Source organism: Ptiloglossa arizonensis, chromosome 1 (assembly GCF_051014685.1).
Source record: "Ptiloglossa arizonensis isolate GNS036 chromosome 1, iyPtiAriz1_principal, whole genome shotgun sequence".
Lineage (NCBI taxonomy): Eukaryota > Metazoa > Arthropoda > Insecta > Hymenoptera > Colletidae > Ptiloglossa > Ptiloglossa arizonensis.
Genome location: NC_135048.1, coordinates 11,596,296 through 11,624,288, shown reverse-complemented (window position 1 = coordinate 11,624,288; position 27,993 = coordinate 11,596,296). Strand labels below are relative to the sequence as shown.

The 27,993-nt window shown below is 42.7% G+C and overlaps 1 protein-coding gene across 3 annotated transcripts; it reads left to right on the top strand.

Annotated features, from left to right (window-relative positions):
• Positions 1-440: 440 nt before the first annotated feature.
• LOC143155191 (uncharacterized) lies at positions 441-27,733 on the top strand. Of its 3 annotated transcripts, none has more exons than XM_076327655.1 (8): positions 441-458; positions 6,015-6,182; positions 10,014-10,198; positions 12,129-12,364; positions 12,560-12,838; positions 23,033-23,375; positions 24,374-24,662; positions 27,470-27,733. In XM_076327655.1, the coding sequence occupies exons 2-8, from the start codon at positions 6,021-6,023 to the stop codon at positions 27,686-27,688; spliced, it is 1,713 nt and encodes a 570-aa protein (XP_076183770.1). In that variant the 5' UTR covers positions 441-458; positions 6,015-6,020; the 3' UTR covers positions 27,689-27,733. The 3 variants fall into 3 exon arrangements, with proteins under 3 accessions (XP_076183770.1, XP_076183760.1, XP_076183750.1); XM_076327645.1 differs by lacking the exon at positions 441-458 and adding an exon at positions 533-1,147; XM_076327635.1 differs by lacking the exon at positions 441-458 and adding an exon at positions 534-1,147 and having other exon boundaries at positions 6,011-6,182.
• Positions 27,734-27,993: the final 260 nt, after the last annotated feature.

Genomic DNA, 27,993 nt, shown 5'->3' with positions numbered 1-27,993 from the left:
TCCATCGCTAATCAATGGGGGCCTCTCTCTACCTGCCTGGCTTAACCTGCCATCCTCTTGCGGGGGCAACGCGGCGAGGAGACTAAAACAGGCAGGTAGGGAGCCGAGGAGACAACCCGGGTAGGGAGAAAGACAGTGAAAGAGGAAAAGGAGAAGGGGCCCGATCGCCCCACCGCCGACTCCGTCAGTGTCTCTCCGTCGCGTCGATGGTTCGTTCTTCGTCGCGCGGGGCCCCGGGACTAAAATTCAGGACAGAAAACCGTCCGGTTAGTTCGAGCCTGCTGGCAGAGAACGCGCGTTACTGCCGATCGCGAGTCGATCTCGGCAAGGTGTGGCGGCTCGTCCGTAAGAGAGAGAGGAGGGAAGAGAGCGGAGAAGATCGAGACCCGTCGAAACGGGCATTCGAAACGAGCGAGAAGGGGGCCCCCGACAAAGGACAGACGCAGCCTCGACGAGTGGTCGGTCGTGTCTCGCTCGCTGCTACTCTCTCTCTCTCTCTCTCTCTCTCTCTTTCTCTGTGGTTTTCTGGCTCTCTCGCTCGCACGTTTCCTCGCTCCGGCGGCGGTGGGTTTCTCGCTCGCTCACTCTCCCTCGTCCGCGTTTCACTCGAGCTCTTCGCGGAGGATCTCCGCCGCGGAGTCAGTATCCCGTGATGGTTAGGTACGCGCGAAACGACTCGCGCCGCGTCGTTGACAAGTGAACGCTCCTCTCCCTACCCGCCTCCCCTCCCTCCCCCTACGGACGTTCGTTTCCGCGGCATTTTTCGTGGAGAATTCGCGCCGAGCGTTTGTCCCCCGTGCCGGGCCCCGTTCCCGAATCCCCCTCAGTTTACACGGCGGGTCCGTCGGCCGACGGCGCGACGACAGATACACCGGGAGCGTGGAAAAGTGCTCGGTGCTCGCGCAGCTGTCAGAACAACCGAGCTTCGCCTCTTTATCGGTGGTGCGTGCCAGGTTTCGTGTATATACGTATACAGGAGGTGTGCACGCCGCGACACGTACGCGGATCGCACCGTACGTACAACTTGTTCCTCTGCTACGACGAACCAACGACCTGCGCACGCAGAAGACCCGTTGACTGCGCGCCGTTGCTCAATTTCTGCGAAAACCGCCGCGAGCGCTGAACATCCCGGACCCATTTCTTGGCGGTCAGTTTCTTTGTATTTTTTTTTTTTTTTCGTTCTTTTCTTTCTTTTCAATCCTCTTTCTTTCTCTTTCGCTTCTTTTTCTCGCTCTCTCTCTTCTATCTGTCTTTGTTTCTTTATGTTGCACACCGCTCGAGGAAACGTAGAGACGCCGAGTACGAAATTCTTGCGATACCATAGAGTGTAGCAGCAGTTAAAGGTTAACGCGTTTGTACCGTCGCCTTGTGACGCACCCTGTCTTCTTACTTTGTCCATTGTTCGAAGAAACGGTGCACGGAGTCCAGGGACGCCGAGTTCCAGTCGTACGAAATTCTTTCGATAGCATAGAGTGTAGCGACGGTTAAACGTTAACGCGTGTTTACTGTTGCCTTACCGTCTGCTCTGTTTCTTTACCTTATGCATTGCTCGAAGAAACTGTGCTCGGAATTGAGGGACGCCAAGTTGCGGTGTACGAAATTCTTGCGATACCATAGAGTGTAGCGGCGGATGTTAATACGTTTATTGTCGAGTTAATTCGTGGCTGATGATTTAATCTAAGCGCTAACTACGACCGAGCAATGGATAACGAGCGTTTGAAAGAAGAATCGTAATCAGTATGCGTTAGAGGGATGAATATTTATTCGTGAAAAAGTAAAATAAGTAACGTGCGATCTCGTAGCTTGCGTGAAGAATTGCATCGAGAATCTTTCGATTAAAAACACTGCAGCAGTTAACGCACTAAGGCGACTTGAAGAATTCCTTACGTGAACCGATATACAGGGTGTATCGTTGCAAATTAAGTCAGGTTGTATTTAAAATTGAAAAGCAATGAAAATGTGACCTGTGTCGATAAATTTACAATTATAATTTTATATTTTATAGGTTAACTTCAATATCTCTAAACATACGAGTCAAAACGTAAACAAAAATCATCTGTTTAAGATCGATAATTAGTCGTTAAAGCCATTTAAATTCGATAATTAATATTCTAGAGGTTAATACGATAAAATTCGTTGATAAATAAACGGCAATTACACTTCGTTCTTCAGAATTTTATGTTTGGTCAAGTCTATAGATTCTCTAATTATTTTAATCGACATATCAAAGTATTTCATGGAATAAAAATATCCTCAGTTTTCAATTACTGCGAAGCTTTTGTAAAACTTCGAAATGAATGTGAGCAATATTTTTGAGAAATTGAGCAAAATTATCGAAAGAACGCTTCGATAACTCGTGGTAAAGAGCCGGTGATGCAGCAATATGTAAATGTTTTGAAATAATAAGCATAGTAGCGGGATCAAGTTCAGTATGTACTCGTGAATACGAATCCAGTCGACGCTCGAGCATGGTGTCTCTTAAATTGCGTAGTACTTGTATATGTGTACATAAATTGATAATTCTTTCAACGCGTTTGCAGTACAGTAAAAATATTATTTAAATAAACATCAAACCATTCGATAGTATAATAATTCGCTATATTTGAAGTTCATCATATTTTGACGAATTGCATAATGTGACACACCTTGAGGTTATTACATATATTTTGTTGCTTCATTGGTTTATCGTATAAGGTGTTCCATAACGAGTGGAGCAACTTCTATGCACAAAATAAATCCAAAGTGTAGATTAGAATCTTGTCGTACGAGGCATCGTATCGAATTCGAAAGTACGCGCGTTGCGCATGCGCTTTGAGATAGCTTCCAGATTGTCTTTCCGAAACAAAAATTGATACAAAAAATTTGATTCTATATTTTCGATTTATTCTTACACATAGAATCATTTCTCATCCGATTGTACCGCTGATTGACATCATATATATTTCCTTAAACGTTTACGAGTAATTGTCAACTTTTGACTTTGCTTACAGTTAGTATAATTATTTTTCTAGGTAACGGAGAAATGTTTAAATGCACCCTGTGGAATTTAAATCCTTGGATTGAATTATTGATAGAGTGATAAACTCAACGTGAACGAAGAAATTCGTGTTTAATTGCTTCCGTTTGGAGCGATGAAAGTGGGAGATTTGAAAGTTGTAATTTTCATTCCCGGAGAATGTAATCGTTGTATATAATTGAAACATTCGAATAATTCTATTTCCATAACGTTTAAACGATCGTAATTTTCCCTTGCCGAAACATTTCCTCGACACGATACCAAGCAATTAATGTCACTGTTAATTCATAAGTTTTAATTGTAAAACGTAAAGTAAATGTTAGTATTCATAGAGTCCTTACTGAATACGATCCAAAGACTAAATAAATAGTCACATTTGTAACAGTGTGCAACCAGCTTACTCGGTGAAATTTATTATTAAAAGAAACGTAACTCTTCCTGCAAACGGTGTTGTGTCTGTAGGTAAAGCGAACCTGTTACATATTTACGGCTACACGCGAGCGTATAAGATTTCGAAACGCGTGTAATGCATAAATAAAGAGAACAAACCTATACCGTAAGACCAAACGTACCGTATACAACTTTGCATATTGCGATCGCGCGCTAATCGAACGCCTCGAATTCGATGATATCGAAAAGCGAGAGTCTCTTTATCGATGGAATGCGACAATTAACCTCTAAATATCCACTCGAAACATTTTATCGAGAATCATAAATACTTTGTCAAATATATCGCCCGGAACAGTGATTCAATTTTTCTTTTTCTCGACCCAAGAGAAAAGTTTTAAAATTTATTTCATTTTACACGGTTTCATTTTTAACGTCACTTTCTCTGAGACCAGTGTTGCTTTTTCATTCGTTTTCCATTATTTTGCTTGGATAACTGTATTAAATATCACTTTAATTTTCAAGTATACATATTATTTTATAAGATAGAAATTGTTTCGGTTAGAAAGCGATGCTTTCCAGTTTTCAAATTGTACTTGAAATAACGATTGAATTATATATATATTATAGCGATATATATATTATAGCTTCACATTTTATAACGCAAAATGAATTTATAACTGGAATATTCTAATGTTTCACCGACGATTGTACATCAATATTATCTTACACTCGCGAGGAGCGTACACACGCATAGAATAATTAACGATTCTTTGCATTAGACTGACATTGATCTTCGCTCAAGTGCTTCCGGTTCCTGGGATATTTTCGCCTCAGACACACCATCGACGCGACGCAAGATCGGTGGGAACCGATTCCTCGCAAGACGGATAACGTAGAAACGGGTTTAAGCGTGAAAGTAATTGAGGAAGTGGATGAACAGACAAGCTGTTCGTGTTCATCGTGGAGCAGGAACGGTATAAGCTTACCTCGCGGAAAATCGGTCTTCTTGCCCCGAGGAAAAGTCTTAGACAACAAAAATTAGCCGCACCACGTATCGCGCAATGTTTAGGTTTCTATTTATCAGTCCGCGATAATGATTATCAATCTTTTTATCTTATTACGTCAGGATGAAAGATGGTGTGGCTAATTATATTGCCTTGGAACCGGTTCAGCTCTCATTGTTAGCGATAATCGAGCAATGCATTTGGTCAGCCATTTCTTAGAACCGTATATTTGATCGTATAAGAAAAACCTTACAACACGTGCACGTTGGAGTGAAAAGTAAAATTTTAATGGAGGGTTATTATATTTAACGAGATTCCATAACAATACTATCAGAGAGTTCGGAAACAATATGGTGTCTCAGGAAAGTAATACTTGCGCCATCTACCTTCTCGGTGAAATACTATTTTCCTGTATTTCCTGGAAAATGAGTTCTACGTTCGTTTAACTATAATATGAATTATACCACTGTTGGTGATATAAAATCGTGTACTACCTAATTACAGTACTTGATGGAATATAAAGTAATGTAATGTTTAAGCATATTCTTAAAATTTATTTCCTCTTTGAAAAGACAAGTACAGTATAAAAAACATTCCAAAACCATCTACGAAGATGCTATCAAATAAATAACATCTAGAACACTGTCGATTCAAGGTTTTAATTGTCAGCTGACCGTCTAATAACTGTTCTTAGTGACGAGTGATCCGTTACACGAGCAAAAACAACCAGAAAGCGTCCTCAGTTCCTTCACGAAATTGCTAGGCGGTATGCAAACTATGTTATACACATCATGTCGAAAGCAAACCACAGTAATAGTAACTGGGATAATATTTTGAAAGTTATTAAAAATTTTTCTTTCCAATACGATTCCTCATTTTAAATCGTGTTATTCTTACTTCAAATATTTTCTAATTAATATTTTTCAAGCAATTGAACTATATATCAATTGATGAACTTCGAAGAATTATTGTACGTCCTTAACTCAATCGTTTAATTTTTCCTACTTCTTCATCCGCTCTTGTTTCATTTTTGATTCGATTGCAAACACAAGCCTGAAATTAGAATTAAAATCACACCTCGACAGTATTTCGCTTCGAGACAATTAAAAAGAAAAAATACACGTCTTAGAGTTTTCAATCCGCTCTACGAACTTATGCTTATTTTAATAAGTTTCGCTCTCATAAACAAAGCCTTGAAGCAAGGTGCTGCAGCACACGATACACGAAACAGCGAGTAGTGTATAATACGAAGGGAAAAGTTTGTTTTGTGACGTCAATTTTATAAATAAAATTCGTTTCACCTTGCGCCGCATTCAATAAACTCAAGGTCACTCGTTCCCGATATTACCCGATCGAGGTCCTTTTTTCGACATAAATAATCAACCCGTAATGAATCATCCTATCCCGCTCGTTAAAAAAAAAAAAAAAACAAACAAACAAACAAGGATATTATCGTTAATTTCCGAAGAAGACCTCGATCAACGGGTCGAAAAGAATTCCAGTAACGACCACCGACCTTGAGTTTATTTCTCCCGCGTACGTGGAAAAATGGCACGTCGAGGATAACCAAAGTGCCCTTTCTTTTTGGTTTTTTCTCCAGCCAGTGAGTGATGGCCCTGCGTTTGAGGAGCAGCAAGGATGTCAAGAAGAGCTCGTACTACGTTTGGTACCTGGGCGCGAGGGAGGCCAAGGGGGTGGACGCGATGCCCGGTGCCATAGCTTACCTGCTCGAGCGGGAACGACTTCAGGAGCCTTTCAAGGTCACGCTGCAGGTGAGCGGTACCATTATGAGATCCGGTTTCGTCGCGCGGCCGAAAATACCGCGAAAAAGAGACAATTAATTGTCACGGTCGGAAGGGAGGCGCGCGCAGTCACCTATCCACCGTGTTTCCTCCCCCACTTTTCGCGCGCGAGCGGGGCCCGCTCCCGGCCCACGGGTGGCAGTGAAAGCAGTCCGCGGGTCGAATAAAAATCACGAATTTATGACCTCAGCCTACATACAGAAATCGCCAGGCCTCGACCTGCTCGCGGACGGTTATCAGCTTCCTCGAGAACGCTCGTAAATTTTTCCGTACGAAATTGTCCCCGAACGAGGAAACTTCTCGAGAGGGGTCGGGCCTCGGATTAACGATCTCTTGGTCCTCGAGGACGACCTTCTGCAACCTACACCGAACTCGCGATATGTAAATATTCGGCCGAGTCAACGTGATGGCTAAATTTTACGCGGGAATCCTTGTTTTGGTGAAATTGATAGCCGGAGGAATGCGTTCCGAGGATGCACCGTAATTTGGGCCTTAAGGTTCTCTCGATCTACACGCGCGACTTTTACGCGCGGTTCTCGTTTCTTTCTAAATTCCATGTTAGACGCAACAGGGTGTTGTTTATTCGATCGAGAGCGTAACTGCTAGGTTGTTCGATAAGTTTTCTCGTTTTCTTCCATTGTGAAAATATACTACGACACTTCGACTTTGAACAATAGTAAATATACGAATGATTCGAACTGTAAATATAGGAAGATCTGCGTAAAACTTTACACTTGTTTATCGAACAGTAGTGCCATCTTGAGAAGAATAAAACGACGAAGTTAGTAGTCCCATTTGTTACAGAACGACGAAACTTATCGAGCAACCTATTATACTTGTGATACTTTTCATCATCTTTGAGGTTAGAATTGAAAATAGCCTCTGGCTATGGCTTGCCTTTACGCAATATTGTTTCACTCGATATACGATATGCACAATTTCTTCGTTTGTCTATGACAAAGACATTGCGATAATACCGGATAAATATTTGAATATTCGACGAAGATGGATAAAAATTGTAAATTAAACATTGCAAAAGGTGTAAGAATTAAAAATTTCATTAATTACGATTTAGGTTCGACTTCTTCGCCTTGATTTTACACTCTAAAAAGTCTTTGTGAAATACGATTATCCGATGGACGAAATGTTCGTGATCACGTGCGTTTTGGCGGGAAAATTCGAAAACTGTTCTTTTCTCTCGGATAAATAAATCTCCTTTGGTAAATTATTCCGATGGGGTATGGTTTGTACGTGAAAATCAATTCGCTAGCGCAAATTAATAAGCGACACCTGCGGCGTCAAGCTAATTAGATAACCGCAATAACAAATTCGTTGACCTGAATCTTACAGAAACGGGCACGCAGCTAATATATCCGGTGAGTTCAATATGGGAAAGAGAAAATAAAATGGATGACACCGAAATTGTCCCGCGACCGTTAAGCTGGCATGTTGCTCGACATTCCCGTTGCATGTCAATTGAAATTTGCAAAGGGGGTTGCATGCCGATTTAAAAACGCCTCATTACTCATGGTTCCAGCCGCACGAGGCAAATTGCCGACACGATATTCGCGTGCACGAAATCTGACGCCGGGAATACGGACGATCCTCGTGTATTTTGTTTTTATATTATGGTTTCGGATCGATTACATTGCAATTGCACTTGCAAATAAGCCCACGAATACGAAGGAGTAGATAATCACTAATATTTAATACCGTTTATATTACATCATTGAACAAGTAATTTTACAAGAAAGAAAAACTATCCAAATTACTTTGATTTCATTCAAAACTTTACCACCATCTTGATTTACTACCGACTGCTGTCTCTGCGCCAATTTCACGATTCTTCTTTATTAGAAACTTTAAGTGTTGAGTTTATTTAATCATTGTGTTTTTTCTTCTATTTATGAAATAAATATTTCTATAAAAAAATCAAAACTCTGTATCTGGTACTTATTTCATAATTAATCGAAATTTTTATTTTGAAAATTAAAGTTCAAAACGTAAATTAAACTGTAGAAACAGTCGGATTTAGGGGTTAGAGATTATTCTACTTGAATTTGCATTAATGATATTATATTCAAAATTTATTGTAGACATCATTATCGAATTTTCACAATTTGTAAATAAACACTTACGGTGCAAAGAATCGAAAAAATGTATCTCACGTTCCACGGAGGACCTGGTTATTGTTTTTCGCGCGCCTAAAGTTCTGTGAATAGAAAGGTGTCCTTATCGTGACGTCAAGATCTTAATGGTTGCGTTTCGAGATGGATTTAGTCGACGTGCACGTGCGTGGTTGTCTAAAAAAAAAAACCATTACGACATCTCGAGACCCGCCTAATTATTGTGTAAGTGCAATTGTCGGCAGAGTTGCGAGAGAGCTCGTGCCACTCGCCTTGAGAATATTTTAGCACCCCGAATTTTCGCGAAGAGCGCGACAGCCTTAATGAACAGTTTCGACGGAATGAAAATTGCGCGTCATTTTCTGCGGTCGATTTCGTTGAAACCGCAGACACAGAGGACAGGTGGTCGTTTATTCGTCCGTTTCAAGAATCCGCGCGGTCGGCGCCCGCGGATTTTGCAATTTCGGTGCAATCGTGCGCGCCATCTTGTCCTCTGCGCGCGCAGACGATAAAATTGTAACGGTTATTTTCAAGAGTTCTATGTTCAGCCATTACGAAGGAGTTAATTAAAGAATTGTTTTTTTAAGAAGTCTTCCAGAGGAGAAATTTCTCTGTTTTCTTTTCTTCTCGGGTAGAAACACGGTACTTGAGTTATGAACGTTCGGTGCAAGTTCAGTTTCAGACCCCAGAGACTCTAAGATTCCTACATATCGAAACAGCTTATAAAGAATCGGTATTTTTATCGTTTTCTTGGGAAAGTAGTCAGAGACCGTTCGTATATTTTTCCTACTTTCTCTGGAGGAGATTTATACCCGACACCTTCTTCTCGTGACTCAAGATTTTAATGGCGCGAAGTTTGACTCGCAGATATCGAATTACCGATTAAGAATGGTATTTCTTTTCTAGATGTTTTATTATTTTGCCCCGAGGTGGATTCTGTTTTACATCATATTATTCTCACGATCATTGTACGCTAAAAGTAGCCGATTACTCATCAAATTCCTAATGGATCTCCATGGCCATCGACGAAATAGCCACGAGGGTAATTTCAACGCCTTGAGCGAATAATAACTATCGATACGAACGTGTGTTCCTTCCTAAAACTGCGATCGTGAAACAGAGAAAGTTCTATTTTTTGTAGTATCGTGGTCACTTTCATCGTACCGCTGTCATTATTTGCTTTCGAAAAGGAAATATTTTTACACACGGGGTACACAATACTATTTTAAGGAAAGTCTTTCCCTTTTAATGACAAGTAACCTTGGTTATTGAGGACAGCTATTTACAAGCATCGAAGTTCAATATGCTTCACTTGATACGAATCTTACTCCACCCACTTAAATTACCCACTCGCATTAAGTATACAGCTAGGAAAGTTTCTTGGAAATTTCTTTCAGTTTTAATATCGAGTCGATCCTTGACATTGATATTTAATACGTTACAATTCTGTGTTTTATAATATTGCGTAACAATCACAGTCTATAAGTTCTGTTACTTTTAAACGTTTAAAACTAAATTGAGAGAAATAACAATAGAATTAAATATACTTGGTAAAATTTCCTATCGCGATATGGCTGCCATCTAACCTTAAAATTTTAACGTCAGCCATGTTGGAACTCTTTGAAACTGGCAGAAACGATTACAAAATCTCAAAATGTTATTTTGCGGTTGTTAGGTGAGCAACAAGGGGCTGAAGATCATACAAACGGTTCATCCAGGTGGCTCGACGAGGTCAGCTGTGAAGCATTTGGTACCAGGACATGCTGTGCTGGCGGCTGTGCAGCGGGAAGACGTCGTCGCCGCGACGTTGCTACTTCCAAATCCAGCCACCAACAATCCTGTTCACGTGCACGCATACAGGTCGCTATAAACTTCAATATTAATAACAATAATGATACACGTACCGTCTAAAATTTCAATATTTTACCATGTACATGCCATCGCTGTGAATTTAACCTCACAGTGCAAGTGATGTTACCATGATAAACTCACGCTCTATACATATTAATATCGCGAGATACGAAACCACATAAATTGTATATAGAATATCACACGGCACGGAATTATATACAAAACACACGTTTTCCAGTAGAAACAGTTCAACGACCTCGAAAGGTTCGAGTCCAGCTTACGTCTGCGTCGTGTCTCCGTTAAATATAGGTTAGGTCTGAGAACAATATTTTCCGTTGCATAAAATCTTCTTCCTTATCCTCAGAAATAAAAGGTGAAACCTGTTTCCAAAGTATCCGTTTATTCCAAACATAAAGTTTCGAAGTTTCCCTTTAAACCACGACCAAACCTCTATAAACCTAGAATATAGTATTACCACAAACTGACGCCACGTAGTTTAATTAAACCGAGGCCCGCGTAGCAACGCACCTTCGCGCATATTAACGATAGATACCAATACCAATTAACCAATGATCGTTCACAAAGTGGTCGCATCGCCATTTTCTCATACTATTCCGCGGCAATACCGTATACTGTTAATTTGCAGTCTCTACCTTGTTAGCAGACCAGCTCCTTAACGACCCCTTTGGGCCAGTGTCAAACAGTTTGCAAAACATTCGAGACGCGCAGAATCGTAGTAATTTTCATGTTCACGGTGGAAAAAGAAAAAGTATCGGATACCAACCACGGACCATTCCAGATCTCAGCCATTATCGGGCACGCTTGGCACGCTAATTAACGATCACCGCGATTCCTAACGGGTTGTTAATAAAATTGTTCGTAAGCTCGCGCGTTCGCACATGCTAATGTTCCCCATGTGACGTTGAGCGCGAGAACAGCCTTGGCATTGGTAACAAACCGTATTTTCAATCCCGTATCCGATCCGTGAGAAACCCATTCGACGGTTTTCCATCGCGTAACCGCGGCGTTATACAATATGGCGTCGCATTCATGAATCGGCGATTTCGATCGGGAACCAGGTAAATGGCTCTCGCGCGCGAGCCGCGTGATAGTTCGCTGACCGCGATTTCTTGCCGAGTTCACGTAGGATAATAAAGGTCGACGATTGCGAAACGCTGTGATAATTGTACCTGATCGAGAATTAACAGCTGGTCGCGAACCAGGAATGAGAGATTCTACGGTTCCTGGATCATCAAGTTACCGCGTGTTTCGTGCCTCTTCAAACGTTTGAACAAATCCATCGGAGCGAAAATTCTGCTTGTTCTTCAACATGACACTCAAAATCGTTGAACTAAGTATGACAAATGATACACCCGGTTCTTGCAAGAAGTTTCTGATCACCCAACTGTGATTGCAGTTAGGTACCTAGGTATTATGTCTAGGAGAAATCAGTGAACCTGCAATTTCAGTGGCAGTTCTGTTATTAACATTCCTACTTCGTTCGACCCATCTACAGCATTTTCTAATACTTCCTTTGTTCTCTGTCTACCATTCGGAGTAGTATCCAACTCGCAGTATTGGCAACGCAATTTCGAAAGTACGGTACGATTGTTCTTCCATTTAAGCACAAACGCGGGATGCATTTCACGGAAGGTCGAGATAATTCCTAATACATTCTTTAAATTAGATATTATGGAATATTTAGAGACCGAGCTACGATTAAATTGGACACCGAGTTCGAATATTTCTACATTAAGTACGGAATGGTTCTCCCATTTTTTGGTATTTCGTTGCTCGTTAACGCTCGTTAACGTTTTTCTAAATGCCGCGGTACCGTTATTATTTCCATCGAGATACCCGAGAGATTATTTTACAAGTAACTCCGTCCAATGTAAATACGTCCAGTTCTCGTCTCAGATTCCGACTACTCTGACTTCAGATGCGACTCGGTCGAGACGGCCGAATTGCTGGGCGGTCAGTTGAAAGCATTGGCGTCGCACACCGACAATTTGGCCAGGGTCACCTCGTTGGAACGAGTTCGCAGCAATTTGGGCAGCGACGGTAGAAGTACCAGGGAATCCGAGTCGTCGGAGGGGAGTGGTGAACTCAGACACGATCCCGTACAAACAACCACGATATTCGAGTCCCTGGCTGCCGAGCTACGCGCCAAATTGGGTAAATATTTATTTTCCGGGATACTCGTCTGTCTGGTGCGATTTGAAAAATCGGTACAAGAACAAGTACACGGGGCTCGAGTGGTGGTACGAAACGTTGATGAAAGAACGTGTATCGATCTGGCCGCGAATATTCATAAAGGAATAAGGTGTCGTAAGAAGAGTGGTAAGTAAAAGATACTCCTGTTTTTTCCAGGCAGAGGGAATTCAGGAGACAACGACGTTGGGCCCATCCTCCTGCCTCCACGGGATTACGATACAGTCCACAGACACCGCGGTAATCTTGCTGGCATCGAGTTCAGACGTTGCCTGAATCAAACGATCGTAGGTGGTAGTATCACGGTTGACAGAGGCGGCACGAGAAGCGCTGCCAGCAGCGGAATAGGCTCGGACAGTGCCGCTACGCCCCCGCCTTATCAGAGCCATCATCCATTGGGCCCGAGACCGTCTAGACCTTCTAGAGATTCCTCCTCGGGTAAGTGGATTACGCTGACCTTCGATCGTAGATCGAACATCCAACATTTATTTTCTCCTATCTCTTCTTATTTCAACTGCACGGGTGTCGTGTCGGTTCTGCTCGATTAATCTCGTAATAAGAAACTGTTAGTTGCGCGGTGCACTTAAGTCTCGGTGAAACGGTAGTATCGGTCACCGTGACCCTACCCTTACCGGTGATATTTGTAAACAATTTTTTAGTATTTCGGTGACGTGGATCGAGAGTGTTTTCTAACGAATGCTGCTCCAAAGTGTCGCGTAATAAGTAAACAACGAAGTTTCTCGGGGAAGAGAGTTACTAGTGATAATCTACGATGATTCGAGGATTAGAGTAGAAGCTTCGTTTGTATGAATTTTTAGGATAGATAGTTTACGCAATCGAATCAATACTTCAATTTTAATGAAAATTCTTTTCATTTGTTACCATTTTAGTTTTGTGTTTTATTATTTTAGACTCGTTTCGCTTAAGGTTAGATATTGTTGTATACTCTGGATAAAGAAAGATCTCTTTCGGATTTCAATTTTTCTTCTCGAAATATTCGTTGCTCTTACGTTTTGAATTACTATTAGAAGCCATATTCTCAAAATACAATTAAATACAATAATTGAATATCGTGATCAAAAAGCTGCTTGGTCAAGACATTGCTTCGTGACTGACTCGTATCTACAATGTATGAGTATGTTTTGTTTTCATTTTCGTTCATAACAGATGTTTACATAACTGAAGTAACGCTGGTCAGTAGTTGAAACTATTCGTTAGAAGTTCACTAAATCACTTCAGATAAATGGAGTTCCTTTGAATTTGGTAAATAATTTAAAAGTATCCCAAAGTATCAAAATAAGGCAATAGGTATATCTTGTGGTAGCAAGTTGCAGATAAACGATTAAAAGAATATCGGAGAATGACGAGGTCGCAGCAAGAAAATATTTCGGGAAAGTAAACTGAAAATGACTAGAAATAACCTATGATACATACGAGAGTGGTTGTAAAATATTAAAAAATGTGCCAGAATATCAAAATACGGCGCAGTAGATACATATATGGCGCGATAGTAAGATATGGGTGAACGGATAGAAATTTATTCAAATCCTTTGAAATTTCGGAATACGTTTCTTTGCATGACTAAAAATAAACTATGATACATTTGAGAGTAGTTGTAAAATAATTTAAAAATGTCCCAGAATCTCAAAGTATGGCGCGATAGTAAGGTATGGGTGAACGAAAATTTATTCAAATCCTTTGAAATTTCGGAATACGTTTCTTTGCACGACTAAAAATATACTATAACATTTGAGAGTAGTTGTAAAATAATTTAAAAATGTCTCAGAATCTCAATGTATGGCGCGGTAGATACATATACGGCGCGATAGTAAGTTATGGGTGAACAGGTAGAAATTTATTCAAATCCTTTGAAATTTCGGAATACGTTTTTGGCAAATCCTCGGTAGGATGTTTGAGAATGATGTCGTCACGTATGAAACGCTGGAAGAATTTTGTGACAACATACCGCGTTGAATGCCACGAAGCGTCCGAGAATTACGACACCACAGAGGCGTGTAACGTTAGCGGGGATTCGATAGTCATGCCGAGCAAGTGTGAAATTTATTGTGAATGAGAAGCGCGAGTGAACGCAGAATTCACCGTGACTGCGATGCAAATGACGTTCAACGCTTCGAATTTGCACGCCGGGGGCATTATTGGCATTACTGCTATTATGTCAATCTGCGTTAGAACATGCCTCGAGGAATCACTCTTCGTTTCTTGCTTGTCAGTAGAATGAATTATGCAAGATAAGCCTTGGATAATATTCATTTGTTATACGGAACATTGATCTAGCGAGGAACCGATGTTTAAAGAATTAATCAAACATGAAATCGTGAAAATATTATCGTTACAATGGGCACGATCGATCAGAAACATCTATACACGTACTTCAAACTTGCAATATCATGGAAAATTCTTCGTTAGCTGTACAAATGTTTCTAGAAATTGTTATCCAGACAAGTCTCCATTACCTTCGACAATATGAAAAATATCTAAGGAAAAAGTTGTTTGGTTAGACTGGATAAATACTACGGTTGTTAATTATTTGTTTCGAGGTCATATTTCTCGAGATTTATTAATTGTCGGTATTTTTCTTGAACTATATACATTATGCACGGTGTTTTTAACCGATGTCAAAATCAATAATCTATAACGACACGACCTGCAAATGACCTTAAGTACAGAAATTTATATCGATGATCCAGTATTACCAACAATTTATAGAGTTTACAAAAACGAAAGTTTGCAAAGATATTAAAGATCGCTAAAATAGTCTAGAATACTTTGTTAATCTTCGATCACGAATATACACAATCTTACAAAAGTGTATATTATTAGTCTACTTTGGTTCTTTCGTATTATGTTAAACGATTGCATGTCTAATAAGTGAGACAAGTATACACACTTCCTTTCGTGCCTGAGGAAATGGCCTCTGAACGAATGATACCTGCCAGTGGTCCGGACGTAATCTTCTCTCGCGCACACTGTACATTTACATTTACACAACCACGTTAACCTTAGTTTTTAACCGCGTTAAATAAGTGCATGCAGACTCATACGACCGATGTAGTCAGCCATGTCAGATTAGGGTATGTAGAATTGTACCACTGACTACAATTAACCATAGAAAATGAATTTGTATAGAATTTAACGGTCGACTATAGTTCGTCTCGTTAAACGAATGTATGCAAATTCGTACCACAGATTATATATAGTTAACCTTATGGAATGAGTACATGCAGACCGTAGAAAAACCGACTATAGTTAACCATAGAAAATGAATTCATAGAGAATTGAACGGTCGACTACAGTTCACCTCGTTAAATGAATGTATGCAAACTCGTACCACCGATTATAGTTAATTGTGTGAAATGAGTGTATACAAACTTGTACGACCGGCTATGGTTGGTGTGATATTCGAGAGCTTTCGGAGAATCGGTCGTTAAAGTTTCCCCCCGATTGGTTACGTAGGTTACCCTTTCCTCGAGGAAAAAGTGTTAAGCTAAAAACTGGTCTCGGTAGAAGGATTGTCGCGCGTTCGTTGTCAGTTAATTGCCGCGTGGAAAGTGGTCCGAGTGTTTTCCTAGGAAATTAGGCGATCTGCTTGAACGCGTCGTTACACCGGCTAAACGATTGCACCGGCGGATGCTGCACGAAAGTGAAAGTCCCTTCTTCTTTTCCTGGTCCCACTCAGGAAACGATCCTGCGTCCCGTAATAATTCTCCCGGACAAAACAGATGAAGCGTGGAAGGCTGTGTTTCCACGAAGGAGCCCAGTCGGAAGTTTATCGCGTTACGTGGACTCCTCATCTGTAGGAAGTCTTGGATTTGCGTTTGATGTACTGTCAGATACACGTATGATAAATTACGGTAGAAACGAAGAATTAAGATAAACAGTGACCGGCAAGGCAAACGAACAGCAAGAGTAAATAGGAATATTCTTGGAACAGAAATGAAAACAGATGAAGATGTAGCCAACAATGATGGGTATCTTTTGCGACTTCCTGGAGTACCTGTTCAAAGTGGTACACGTGATACATTGCTGGAAGAAAATTTAATGACTCGTACAAAATAGAGAAACCAATGGCAGAGACGTTTTATCGACGACTCGACGTCACCCGTCTCGAACGGAATTTTTCTTTAACTGTATACATTGTGCACGGTGTTTTCAACTTACGTCAAAATCAATAATCTATAACGACACGACCTGCAAACGACCTTAAGTACAGAAATTTATGTCGACGATATCGAACGGAATTCGAAATTTTCGAGAGAAAAACAAATACGCACACCGTACGAAACAATTAATTAACGATCATTCGAGGCGCATGTTCCTTTCTCCGCGATACGGAGAATTGTCCCGGTAACATTAACGATACACGAATCGATCGAATGATTTCTCCGTTCTTTCGTCACAGTCCGTTGGACGATTGTCGCGCGGCGCATTCTACGAGGTGACTTCCGCGATCTTCGGTAGCAGTAATCGTCTCCGAATGTATCGCAACGTTACCGATGGCTCACCGTCTTCGTTCGGTTTCCAAATATCGTCGGAATTCGATCGTTGCACAACCACGTGAATCCAAATGAGAGAGAACAGGAACACGGCGGTCATTCGGTACGTAGGCGCCCTACCCGTTTCCAAAATCGCGAGACTTTCTCCGGTTAGGACCGCGCGATTAACGATTCGACGGGGACCGAACCCGCGGGATTCGTCGAAACGCGCCCGTACCGTATAATCGTCGTACGATCGAAGTGAAAGTAGACGAACGTGTTTGTTATTAGACGTACGCGTTCGGCGCTTTTGCATTCAGCGCGGACACGCGCGCGCGGAGAAAGAAAAATCGAAGACGCCTCGCGACGAAGAAACGATTTTTCGTTTGGTCGGCGCGAAACTGGGTTACGGGGTCGCCTTCTGCCCGGTTTTCTACGAGCGGCGATAAGATTCGTGGCGGAACAGGCCACCTGTTCGGCCGGTAGAAAGCGTCCAAATTTTTGTCGCCGATGTCGCTGCGCGTATTTTCACGCGCGGCGATTTGCTTCCGCTTCGCTGTTTCTCGTCGCTCTTACGCCCCTGAAACACGAGCGGGACGAAAATGCACCGTCGGTCGTTTGTCAGGGGAGTTGAACCAACGTCAATCTGCAAAGATTTCGTGTACAAAATTTTGAGGTTAGGAATTGATACGCCATAGGATTGGCGATCGATCGTGTCAAATTTTTCAACGATATTCGACACGGACGTCGAATTGAACTTACTCAATTTATTCCAAGTATTATCGATGCAATTACAGGTAAAGTATAACAAATGAATAATACTTGAGATTTCTAAAATTATATTTCCACGTTTGATTCGATCGTATGAAACGAAACAATAATTCTGGAATAAGTATCCACATGTATTGAATATAATTTTCGAGTAAGTAATCGCGATCGACTACTAATTTCTAACCTCAAAAGCTTCTGATACGTACGGTCAACGGGTTCGTTGTCCTTTGAACGCGTAAGAGTCCCTTCATCCTGAATTCGAGCTTCGAATGCAAGAATGTTGAAAAAAGAAATCTGCAGAGCGGTAAATTTTTCCTGTTGTTGATAAAGAAACGAAACGTTTCGCCTCTCCACGCTCGAATGGCATTCCCCTCGGGTTCTCTCGGAGACGTCGACGAAACAAGATTAAAGGGAAGGCAAACGTGGTCACGTCAGATTGAAACTTCAAAGTCAGGCAGTGCCGCGTCTCGGGGCGTGCCTTCCTCTCGCGGAACACGTTTTTAACGGACGACTGACCCATATAACGTAAACGAATAAATTTCGAGAAGAGGGAAAAAAAGAGTATTCTCTCATATCCGCGCGGATGGCCAGCGAAGGCCTGACTCGGCGTTAACTACGTACAAGGAGAGATTGTATTGGGCACCTGTTACAGTGGAAGGAATACCGTTAGGACGTCGTGTCAGCGACAGGTACCAGCCTACGGGTATACACATACATCTTCCTGACTCCGCGGCTGTACGAGCAGGCAAAAATCTTGCTGCTTTGACACTGGGGACCGATGTTGATCCACGCTACTGGAATTTGTAGCGCTAGATATTACGAGAGCCTGTTGGGTTAATTCGCTCGACAGTAGCGCGACGTTATCGAACGTGTATCTGACAGAACTGGAGCACGGAAAGTTCAACGACCACAATTTTGGAAACTTATTTCGTAATTATCGCAAACGATAGAGATAACGTGTTGATAACTCGTTGATAACTCGTTCGGGTGTAATTGGTACCCCTGATGCGAAGGAGACGTCGACTGGACATCGAGAAGTACGTCACGACCAGGACATCGAAGGTTACGATTGCAATTTTAAAGATGTCCTAATTGGTACCGGCACAAGACAGCGGGTACAAGTTGCAGTTACTCGTTAGGTGACTTTAGAAAATTTGTAGCTACTCCAGAGTCCGACAAGGTCTGGATCAATTGAATAACCCAAGTACGAGGAAGTCAGCGACTAGAGGAGTAGCAGGACTGGAACATTGAGAGCCCGGTCGCTGCAATGTTTACTGTTTGTTTTTCAAACGATTCGTGTCCCGTTGTGGGAAACTTACATTTGCATTACGAACTGAACACGTCCAACGGGTTGGTTATTTCACAAAACTGACTGCGCGCTGGGAATAATTATGGATGAAAATCTCTCCGTTTATGCCCGTTGCACAGAGCCACGGAGGTTCAACGACTGCTTCTTTATCTGATGCAATTAAACCGCGAGTGGATTAAGAGTTATCCCGCAGATTTACGACCTTACCACCAGTATGCATCATGTCCTGTGTTTGGATATTTTCTAGCTAAACGTGCTACTGACCGACTAAAGCTACTTTTCACCGACGCGAAAATCGAAACAAATATTACCATTCATTTTTACGAGCAACTTTTTGTTCATTACACGTCACTTTGATTTCGAGACCAGGTTTCAAATTTTTCTAACCAACTTAATGACTTCAGAAATAACCGTATCGTATTTCTTGATACGAGTGTGTGGATTTGGGTATAAAATATTGGAATTGTCTTCTCAGTTTGGGAATAAGGAGATTCTGTCCGAAACGAAGTCAAACACGTTCAAACGAACTCGTGTACCCTCGATACAAATTGGGCATTCAATGATACAAATTTGATTAAAAGTAATCTGTAAATTCGATCTCAGAAATTGAATCGCAAGAATCCCTGAGCGACGTCCTCGAACTTGGAAAGTGCAGAACAGGTGCTGTCTTCGACCAAGTCAAACATGTTCGAATAAAATTGTCTACTCTCAATCACAATCAAGAATTTAATAGCACGGATATTATTGGATATAATCCATAAATTCGATCTGACAGTCCTAATTGCAAGCTGTCCTTATACACGGAAAGAGAAACCTGTCCGAAGCAAAGACAAACACGGTCGAATAAAATCGTTTACTGTCGATCGAAATTGTGATTTCATTAATACAGACTTTATTGGAAACAGTTTATAAACTCAATTTAGCAGTCTTAATTGCACGAATATCTACCCGGTGTCCTCAGACTTGAAATAGGGGAGAGCCTGTCCGAAGACCAGTCAAACGTGTTCAAACCTAATCGTTCGCCATCGATATAAATTGGTGATTTAATAACGCCACGGATTTCATTGGAAACGATCTACAGATTCTATGCGAGAGTGTCAATTGCGCTAATTCCTGAATGTTGTTCTGGAACTACGAAGGGGGAGAGTTTGTCCCAAGTGGAGTGTATCCCGGCGCAGTCAAACATACCCGAAAAAAATCGTGCGCTCGCGACGTTATATCATTCGTCTTTTACGGGCCACGGAAGAACCCGTTTTGCAACAGGTGTCTCGGGGACACGATGCACCGCGGTGATCACGATTTCCACGTTCGTATCTCCATATAAGCGCCGCGTCTCGGCCCTCCTCCTCTCGTAGACCGTGATCTGGCACACTTTGCCCGCGCCGGGCTCACGATTTGCGTATGTATCGGTGCCTCGCGCTGACGATACATCGCGCGAAACTATCCTGAGCTTCCCAGATTCCGAACGACGATTAGCCCAGCACCGATTAATTTATCGCCATGTTGAGTAACTGCCTTGCCACGGACGTGTTACTACTTTGGTCCAGAGCACCGGTGGTGACTCCTGCGAGCTTCGATCGAAAGGGTGCATCTCGCAATTTTCACGCAACTTGCTACGAATCACTAAAATTTGCTCCGAAAAGAAGGTAATCTTGAGGTTGGAGACGTTTGAGAAACTTTTAACTAGATTCGATAATTATGGAACATCTTTGGTCGATAATCTCACAGGCAACTGATTTCTAGCATTATTTGTACAGATTCCTGTTTGATAATTCGTTTTCAACTTCGATTCGACCAATGTTTGAACAATTTGAGACCGATAGTTCGTTCCAAGAAAACGCCATCTTCTTCCAGAGTTCACAATCCATACAAATTGCACAACCGCCTGGTTAAAAATCTATCCTCGCACAGTACCTGTCTAACTTTCCAGTGAACGGCTCGAGTCGAAGGGTAAAGTATCTTCTTCCAATGAAACACCAATCCCAATAAGGTCCATTCTCTGTCGGTTGCATACCAGCTCGTGTAAGCTAACCGACGAGCACCTGTACGACAATCTAATCTCGTCAGCGCCTAAATTCACCGGCACTCGCAACTCGCTTAAAAATCAATCGATGCCTCTTATCTCGGTGTAAACCGCCGCTGGTAATACCAGCCGCCTCCCAGAAGCGGCGAACATCAACGTTGCATTACCTTCGGCGATGATATTAAGAAGATCCCAGGCTCTTTGCCTTTTAACTTTTACCTAGCGCGGCAACAGCATTCCGTCCCCCCAGCGCTCCACGTTCGCGATTATTGCGCAAAGGAGCTCTCGAAAGGCGCATTTCCATGCGGGAGCGCTCACGAGAGTTCGCGCGCGCGAATCCAACCGTTCCCGGTGACGATAATAACTATGATCGCAATGATAATGACTGAGACAGTAATGATGACGACGACGACACCGAGGACACCGAGGCTCTGACCACGATACCACCTGAATTTGTGCGCAAATCGACCTCGCGGGAGGTCATAAGGGAACAAAGTTCCGCATTCTCGGCCCACAGCCTCGGGGCTCCTCTTAGCCTCTTCGTGTCTCTTTGAGGCTCCTCTCCCTCTTCGATTCCAGCTTCTTTTCAAACCTCCCTGACCTCTTCCCCGAGAGACACCAGAGTATTCGACCGGTCTTCTCGCTGCCGCGGCAGGTTGCTTGATAAAAGAGAAATTGTAGCTTTTACCTTGAAGACTCTTGCCGTGTTTCTTCTTCTTTCTCGATCGCGGTTACTTCGTTCAGCTCGCGTGCACGCGCTGACAGGTTATTGCTGTGCATTGTTTTGCGCTCGCAGCCGGACCTGAGAACACAATGACCGAAATGAGGACTATTTATCAGGAATTGCGGAGATAGTTGTTCCGATTATGGTAACTTGGGCTCGGGTATTCTCGTGGATGCTCGAAATGATCGAATGTCGTAGAATAGGAGATGGAGTCACCGTCGCACTGAATTGTACAGTTTCTCGATAAAATTTACGTATATGCAAAAGCAACAAAGATACTTAGGTGTATCCGTTGGTGTAATTTTGTATCTCCCAAGTAGAACTATAGAGCTTCGTCTTCGATGATATTTACATCTGCTGAAGTAATAGAGATATTAGATGTACCATTTAGTGTATTCTCGTATGTACTTTTAAGCGTACTCTTTTGAATGCCACGATCCTTATATTCTAACCTCAAAGTACCCTTTGGTGTATCCTGGTGTGTACCTTTCGAAAGGTACACCTATGTAACTCTTTCTCGAATGGATCGATCTGTACATTCTAACCTCAAAGTAGCCTTTACTATATCCTGGTGCGTATCTTTAGGTGTAATATATTCTAACCTCAAAGTACTTTTTGGGATATCCCGTTGTGTATTTCCCATCTAGAATTATACAGCTTCGTCCTCGATAATAGTTACATACTTCTAAAGTAATAGAGATACTTGTGTGTACTGTTTGGTATATCCTAATGAGTACCTTTAGGTGTAACTCTTTCGAATGCCTCTATCCGCACATTCTAATCTCAAAGTACTCTTTGGTGTATTCTGGTGTGTAGCTTTAAGTTGTATTCTTTCAAATGTCTCGATTTAAATATTCTAACCTCAAAGTACACTTTGGAATATCCCATTGTGTATTTCCCATCTAGATGTATACGGCTTCGTCCTCGATAATAGTTACATATTTTTAAAGTAACAGATATACTTGAGTATACTCTTTGGTATATCCTGATGTGTACTTTTAGGTGTATTCTTTCGAATGTCTCGATTTAAATAATCTAACCTCAAAGTACACTTTGGAATATCCCGTTGTGTATTTCCCATCTAGAAGTATACAGCTTTGTCCTCGATAATAGTTACATACTTTTAAAGTAACAGATATACTTGAGTATACTCTTTGGTATATCCTGATGTGTACCTTTAGGTGTAACTCTTTCGAATGCCTCGATCCGTACATTCTAACCTCAAAGTACATAAATATATTGACCCTCGGGCCCAGTTTTGGCTTGTTCAGTCCCATTGAAGCATCCAAATAACCATTACTATTAATTTCAGACGATGACTGGGGAGCGCCAGCGGATGAGAACGACTATTTACCAGAACCCGAGACAACAGCGACCAGTATGACCCTGCCTCGACTGCCGAGAAGCCCGGAACGGTTGCCCAGCCAGATTAACAGAGGCGTTTCGCCCAGCTGTAACAGAAGCCGTAGGGCCCCAGAATTCAGGCAACGGTCGCCGAGCCCCCAATACCAGCCCAGAATGAGTCCCGGCGAGGTGACCAGTCCCAGGGAGAGATTCCAGGATGCCAAGGAAATGTTCCGAGCCATGGAGAGAGAGGCTATCGCCAGGCCTGTCCTTTCCAGGCAAAGAGAAGTTGAAAGTCATCACGTTCACAGGTACGGTAAATATTTTTCTTGGTGTTCGATTTATTCTCGAGTGCGTTGGATCCTCGAGATCACGAGGACGTCGACGAGCACGGAGAAATTTACCTCGATCCGAATTCATTCCGAACACTACGAGTCTTCGAAGTCTGTAAACGTTGAACCGACCGGAACGAATCCCTTCGGTTTGACAACGACTGCCACCGTATTGGAAGGTCGGCAAGAAACCGGACTACACTTTCGATCCGAATCGATTCGAGTCAACTTTCAGTCCCAGAAGAGAGTCCCGCGGCCAAACAGCGACCTTAACGACTTCGTCAGATTCGTTTTCTAATCCAGAAAAAGCCGGGGCACCGATCCCCTTGTAAGAACCAACGATTCGACGACCGCTTCATTTTCTCTCGGTCGACTAGATAGACTAGTTTTCAGAGGCCGCGTATTGCCCGCGCCTACGGTGTTTTCTCGCGCTGCCATTCGTTTTGGGCCGGCAATCACGGTTGTCAATCTCGAGTAAAAGCTGTCCAGCCGCGCGTAGAGTGACTCGCGTACGCACTCCCGCCTCTGATTTTCCGATACCGCGCGTGTATACAATGTGTATCGTTTAAACGGACGCGGCTGGATACAGGTGAGAAACTCTATCCGGGACCGAGGAAAAAATGACCAAGCAACGAATACAACGATAAGAAGAAATATGATTATTACCTTGAGGTCAATTTCTCAAGATTTCAAAGACGTACGTTTTCTTTTCACGAGATATCGGCTCGATGTTTCCAGCCATTCGCTCGAGACGCGCGAATAATAAATGATTATCCGAAGATTCTTACGACGCGTGCACAAAGGATCCGCTACCTACAATCGCGGGACGGAACTGTGACGTACGAGGTATTGCTCGTAAAGGCCCGGTAATGAGAGGGATTTCATTGCGCGGATATAATAAACGCTTGATATAAAGTCGTAGGAATAAATTATACCGAACCACGATGCTTAATTGAATTCTTTTTCGGCTGCGACAGGGTCGAGTTGGCCAGGCAAGCGGACGAGGATCAACCGGCTCGACAACATCCAGCGAGCAACAGTTCAACGACTGGCCACGAACACCTGATCAGACGAAATCATTCGGAAGTATCGGAACGAGAGAACGATATTTCTTATAGAGCCCGGCCGCGGCCGCGAACCCATCATTATGCGATGGAACGCCCACCGGAGCAAGAGGTCTCGAGGCCCCGACCGAGGAGCTTCTACGAAAACCCAGCGGTTGGACGAGACTTCCGAGATCAAAGGAACGTCGTTGATCCGAGAGAAGTAAGGGTCATTGATTTCTCGTCCCTCTGTTCCGACGTTCTTCAAGGCCCTTCGTATCGAACCCCTGTCAGAGTCGGTATTATTGTCAAGACACCTTTGGGGATACTTACCGGGCGTCGATATTTGGGAACCAACGATCCTCTATCCCTCGAACCCAAACCTCGTCACTTTCTAACGTTTCGAATTTTACTCTTGGCTTTAGCAATTCTTGAACAGCTTTCAATCGCGCCCATCGCTACGGACGTGATTCTCCAAAAGAACTGTCGGATCGTAGAGTTTCGATCCTTTTTTCCTAAAACCCAAACCTCGCCGTTTTGTGACGTTCCGAAATTTAGTCTCAGATTTAGCTGTTCCCGAATAGCTTTTAGTCGCGCTCATTGCTAGGGACGCGATTCTCCAAAGGAACTGTCAGATCGTAGAATATCGATCGCTCCATTGCGTGACCAATGATTCTCTTTCCCTCAAACCCAAAGCTCGTCATTTTGTAGCGTTTCGAATTTTACTCTTGGAGTTAACAGTTCTTGAACAGCTCTTGATCGCACCCATCACTACGGACGTGATTCTCTGTCGGATCGTAGAGTTTCTATCGCCCCATTGGGATTCAAAATTTGCACAGTGTGTTCGAACACGGCACGAACAATCTAGCAAAAGTCGTGTCCAGATATTCCGAGACCGTGGTGTTTGCTTTGACAGAGACGAGAGCACACAACGCTTGGGGTTTCTCTCGGGCCTGTCCGGTTTTCTCTATCGAATGTACACTCTCTTGTATGAGCGATTTCACAGCGAAACGCTAATTACTTGTCGCGCCAATACAGTAAAGGGTGTGTCTAGTAGTCTTTCGTTGACATTTGCTACTCCATTGTGTATCTTTGAATGCTATGGTAGGTGTCAGCACATTGTTGCGACAGGCAGTAACCATTAAGATCTGCTCCTTACGAGATGCGAGTGTACAGTCGCGTGCAAAATTCTCGACTTTCGCTTGCAAAACGATGCACTCGTGTGTCAAGAATTTCTGCATATTCCGGTTTACCTAGGTAGCAACACGTTAACGCGTTACTATGATGACTACTATGATCGCGTACTACCATGTTTATGTTTTATCAGACCACGTGGTGCAACATCAACATGTCGCACGTATTATTACTATAGAGTATCAACGCATCGCGGAGTGCTTCGATAACTTATCAACTTATCGCGTATTAGAGTGTTGATTTTTTTAATACGTACCATTGCATTAATGTTCTATCACGTCGCGCATTACTACGTCAATATACCAATATACTAATGCATCAAGTAGTATTACATTAATTACATTAAGCGCTACAACGTTAATGGTCCACTACGTTAAGTGTTATAACGTTAATATTTTACTAGGTTATGTAACATAACATTAATATTCTACTATGTCACGCACCATACGCCAACGTTCTATAACATTAATATTCCAGTAAGTCAAGTACTATACATTGTTCTACGTGACGTAATATTATGCTAATATTTTAACCGCGTTACCTACTATTACATTAACGTCCTACTGTAGGACGTACTATTTCGTTAACGTCTTCTTACATAACGTACTATTACGTTAACATCGCACTAAGTCACGCACTATTACGTTCACGTTCTACTAGGTAGCGCACAATTACGTTAACGTTCTACTACGTCGCGCACAATTACGTGAACGTTCTACACCGTCACGCACTACTACGTTAACGTACTAATACAATACCTACTAACTATATCAACGTACCAATACGTAACGAACTACTATATCCCTACAATATTGTGCATCGCGCTACACGGTACTAGGTTATCATACTACTACGTCCTGCATTCCTAAGTCCCTCTCTCCTCTGAAGCTCTCTAATACCAATAATCGCGAGACAGAGGTCACGGTAGTAAATAGAGGATCCACGATCAAAGTGTTAAAGTCCTCCGCAAACATATCGCCACAATATTGTTGCATCGTCGCGCTACACGGTACTACGTTATCATACTACCACGTCCTGTGTTCCTACGTTATTCTCGACAGAAACTAGTCAACAATTGCGAGGAAGAGATCAAAGTGTTAAAGTCCTCCACAAACATATCGCTACAATGCTGTTACACCATCGCGCTACACGGTACTACGTTATCATACTACTACGTCCTGTGTTCCTACGTTACTCTCTCCTCTAAAGCTCCCTAACACCAACTAGTCAACAATTTCGTGGAAGAGATGACGATCAAAGTGTTAAAGTCCTCCACAAACATACCACCACAATGTTGTTGCATCATCGTGCTACACGGTACTACGTTATCATACTACTACATCCTGTGTTTCTACGTTACTCTCTCCTCTGAAGCTCCCTGATACCAACTAGTCAACAATTGCGAGGAAAAGATAACGATCAAAGTGTCAAAGTCCTCCACAAACATACCACCACAATGTTGTTGCATCATCGCGCTACACGGTACTACGTTATCATACTACTACTACCTGTTCCTACGTTACTCTCTCCTCTGACGCTCTCTAATACCAACCGGTCAACAATTGCGAGGAAAAGATAACGATCAAAGTGTTAAAGTCCTCCACAAACATACCACCACAATGTTGTTGCATCATCGCGCTACACGGTACTACGTTATCATACTACTACTATCTGTTCCTACGTTACTCTCTCCTCTGACGCTCTCTAATACCAACCGGTCAACAATCGCGAGTAAGAGGTCACGGTAGTAAATAGTGGATCGACGTTCAAAGTGTTAAAGCCCTCCACAAACATCTATTGTCACGCGACTCACGTCCCAACGATTTCTGTCAACAGATCCGGGACTTCCGAGACCGCGCGCACGTGCGGGAGATACGCGAGAAGGTGCGGGCCAAGGCAACGACTTACCAGGAGCTATCCGAACACGAACGGTACCCTGGTCTGGATCGCGACAGCGCCAGACCACCCTTGGAAATCGTGCCCACGCCGGGCAGATACCGGCACAGCTACGCCGAGCCACCGAGACTCGGCCTGGCGGCGCTGCATCCGTACTGAATCCGTCAGCTCGTTGTTAACTAATAAATTATTTAATTAATCGACGTATCGTTAGCGTACTACTCGACCGTCGCGGCTGTCGGGCGTCCTCGACGAGATCGAATGGACTTTTGCTTCCGAACACGAGTGTTGGTCGAATAACAAATGATTGGCCTCTATTGTAAACACGTCTGTTAAATAGTACGCTTCCTCCAGCGGTTCATCGAGATCTTGAATGCTCCGCGACGAAAAAAATTGTTCACGAGAATGTGGGCACTGGAAATTCTCGATGGAAGGAATATAGTAAGGTACCAGAGGCACTCGAG

Coding starts and splice junctions, on each gene's coding strand:
- LOC143155191 (XM_076327655.1), top strand. CDS start 6,021: ATGGCCCTGCGTTTGAGGAGCAGCAAGGATGTCAAGAAGAGCTCGTAC. Junction 10,199..12,128: donor GTTCACGTGCACGCATACAG/GTCGCTATAAAC, acceptor CTCTGACTTCAG/ATGCGACTCGGTCGAGACGG. Junction 12,839..23,032: donor TTCTAGAGATTCCTCCTCGG/GTAAGTGGATTA, acceptor TATTAATTTCAG/ACGATGACTGGGGAGCGCCA.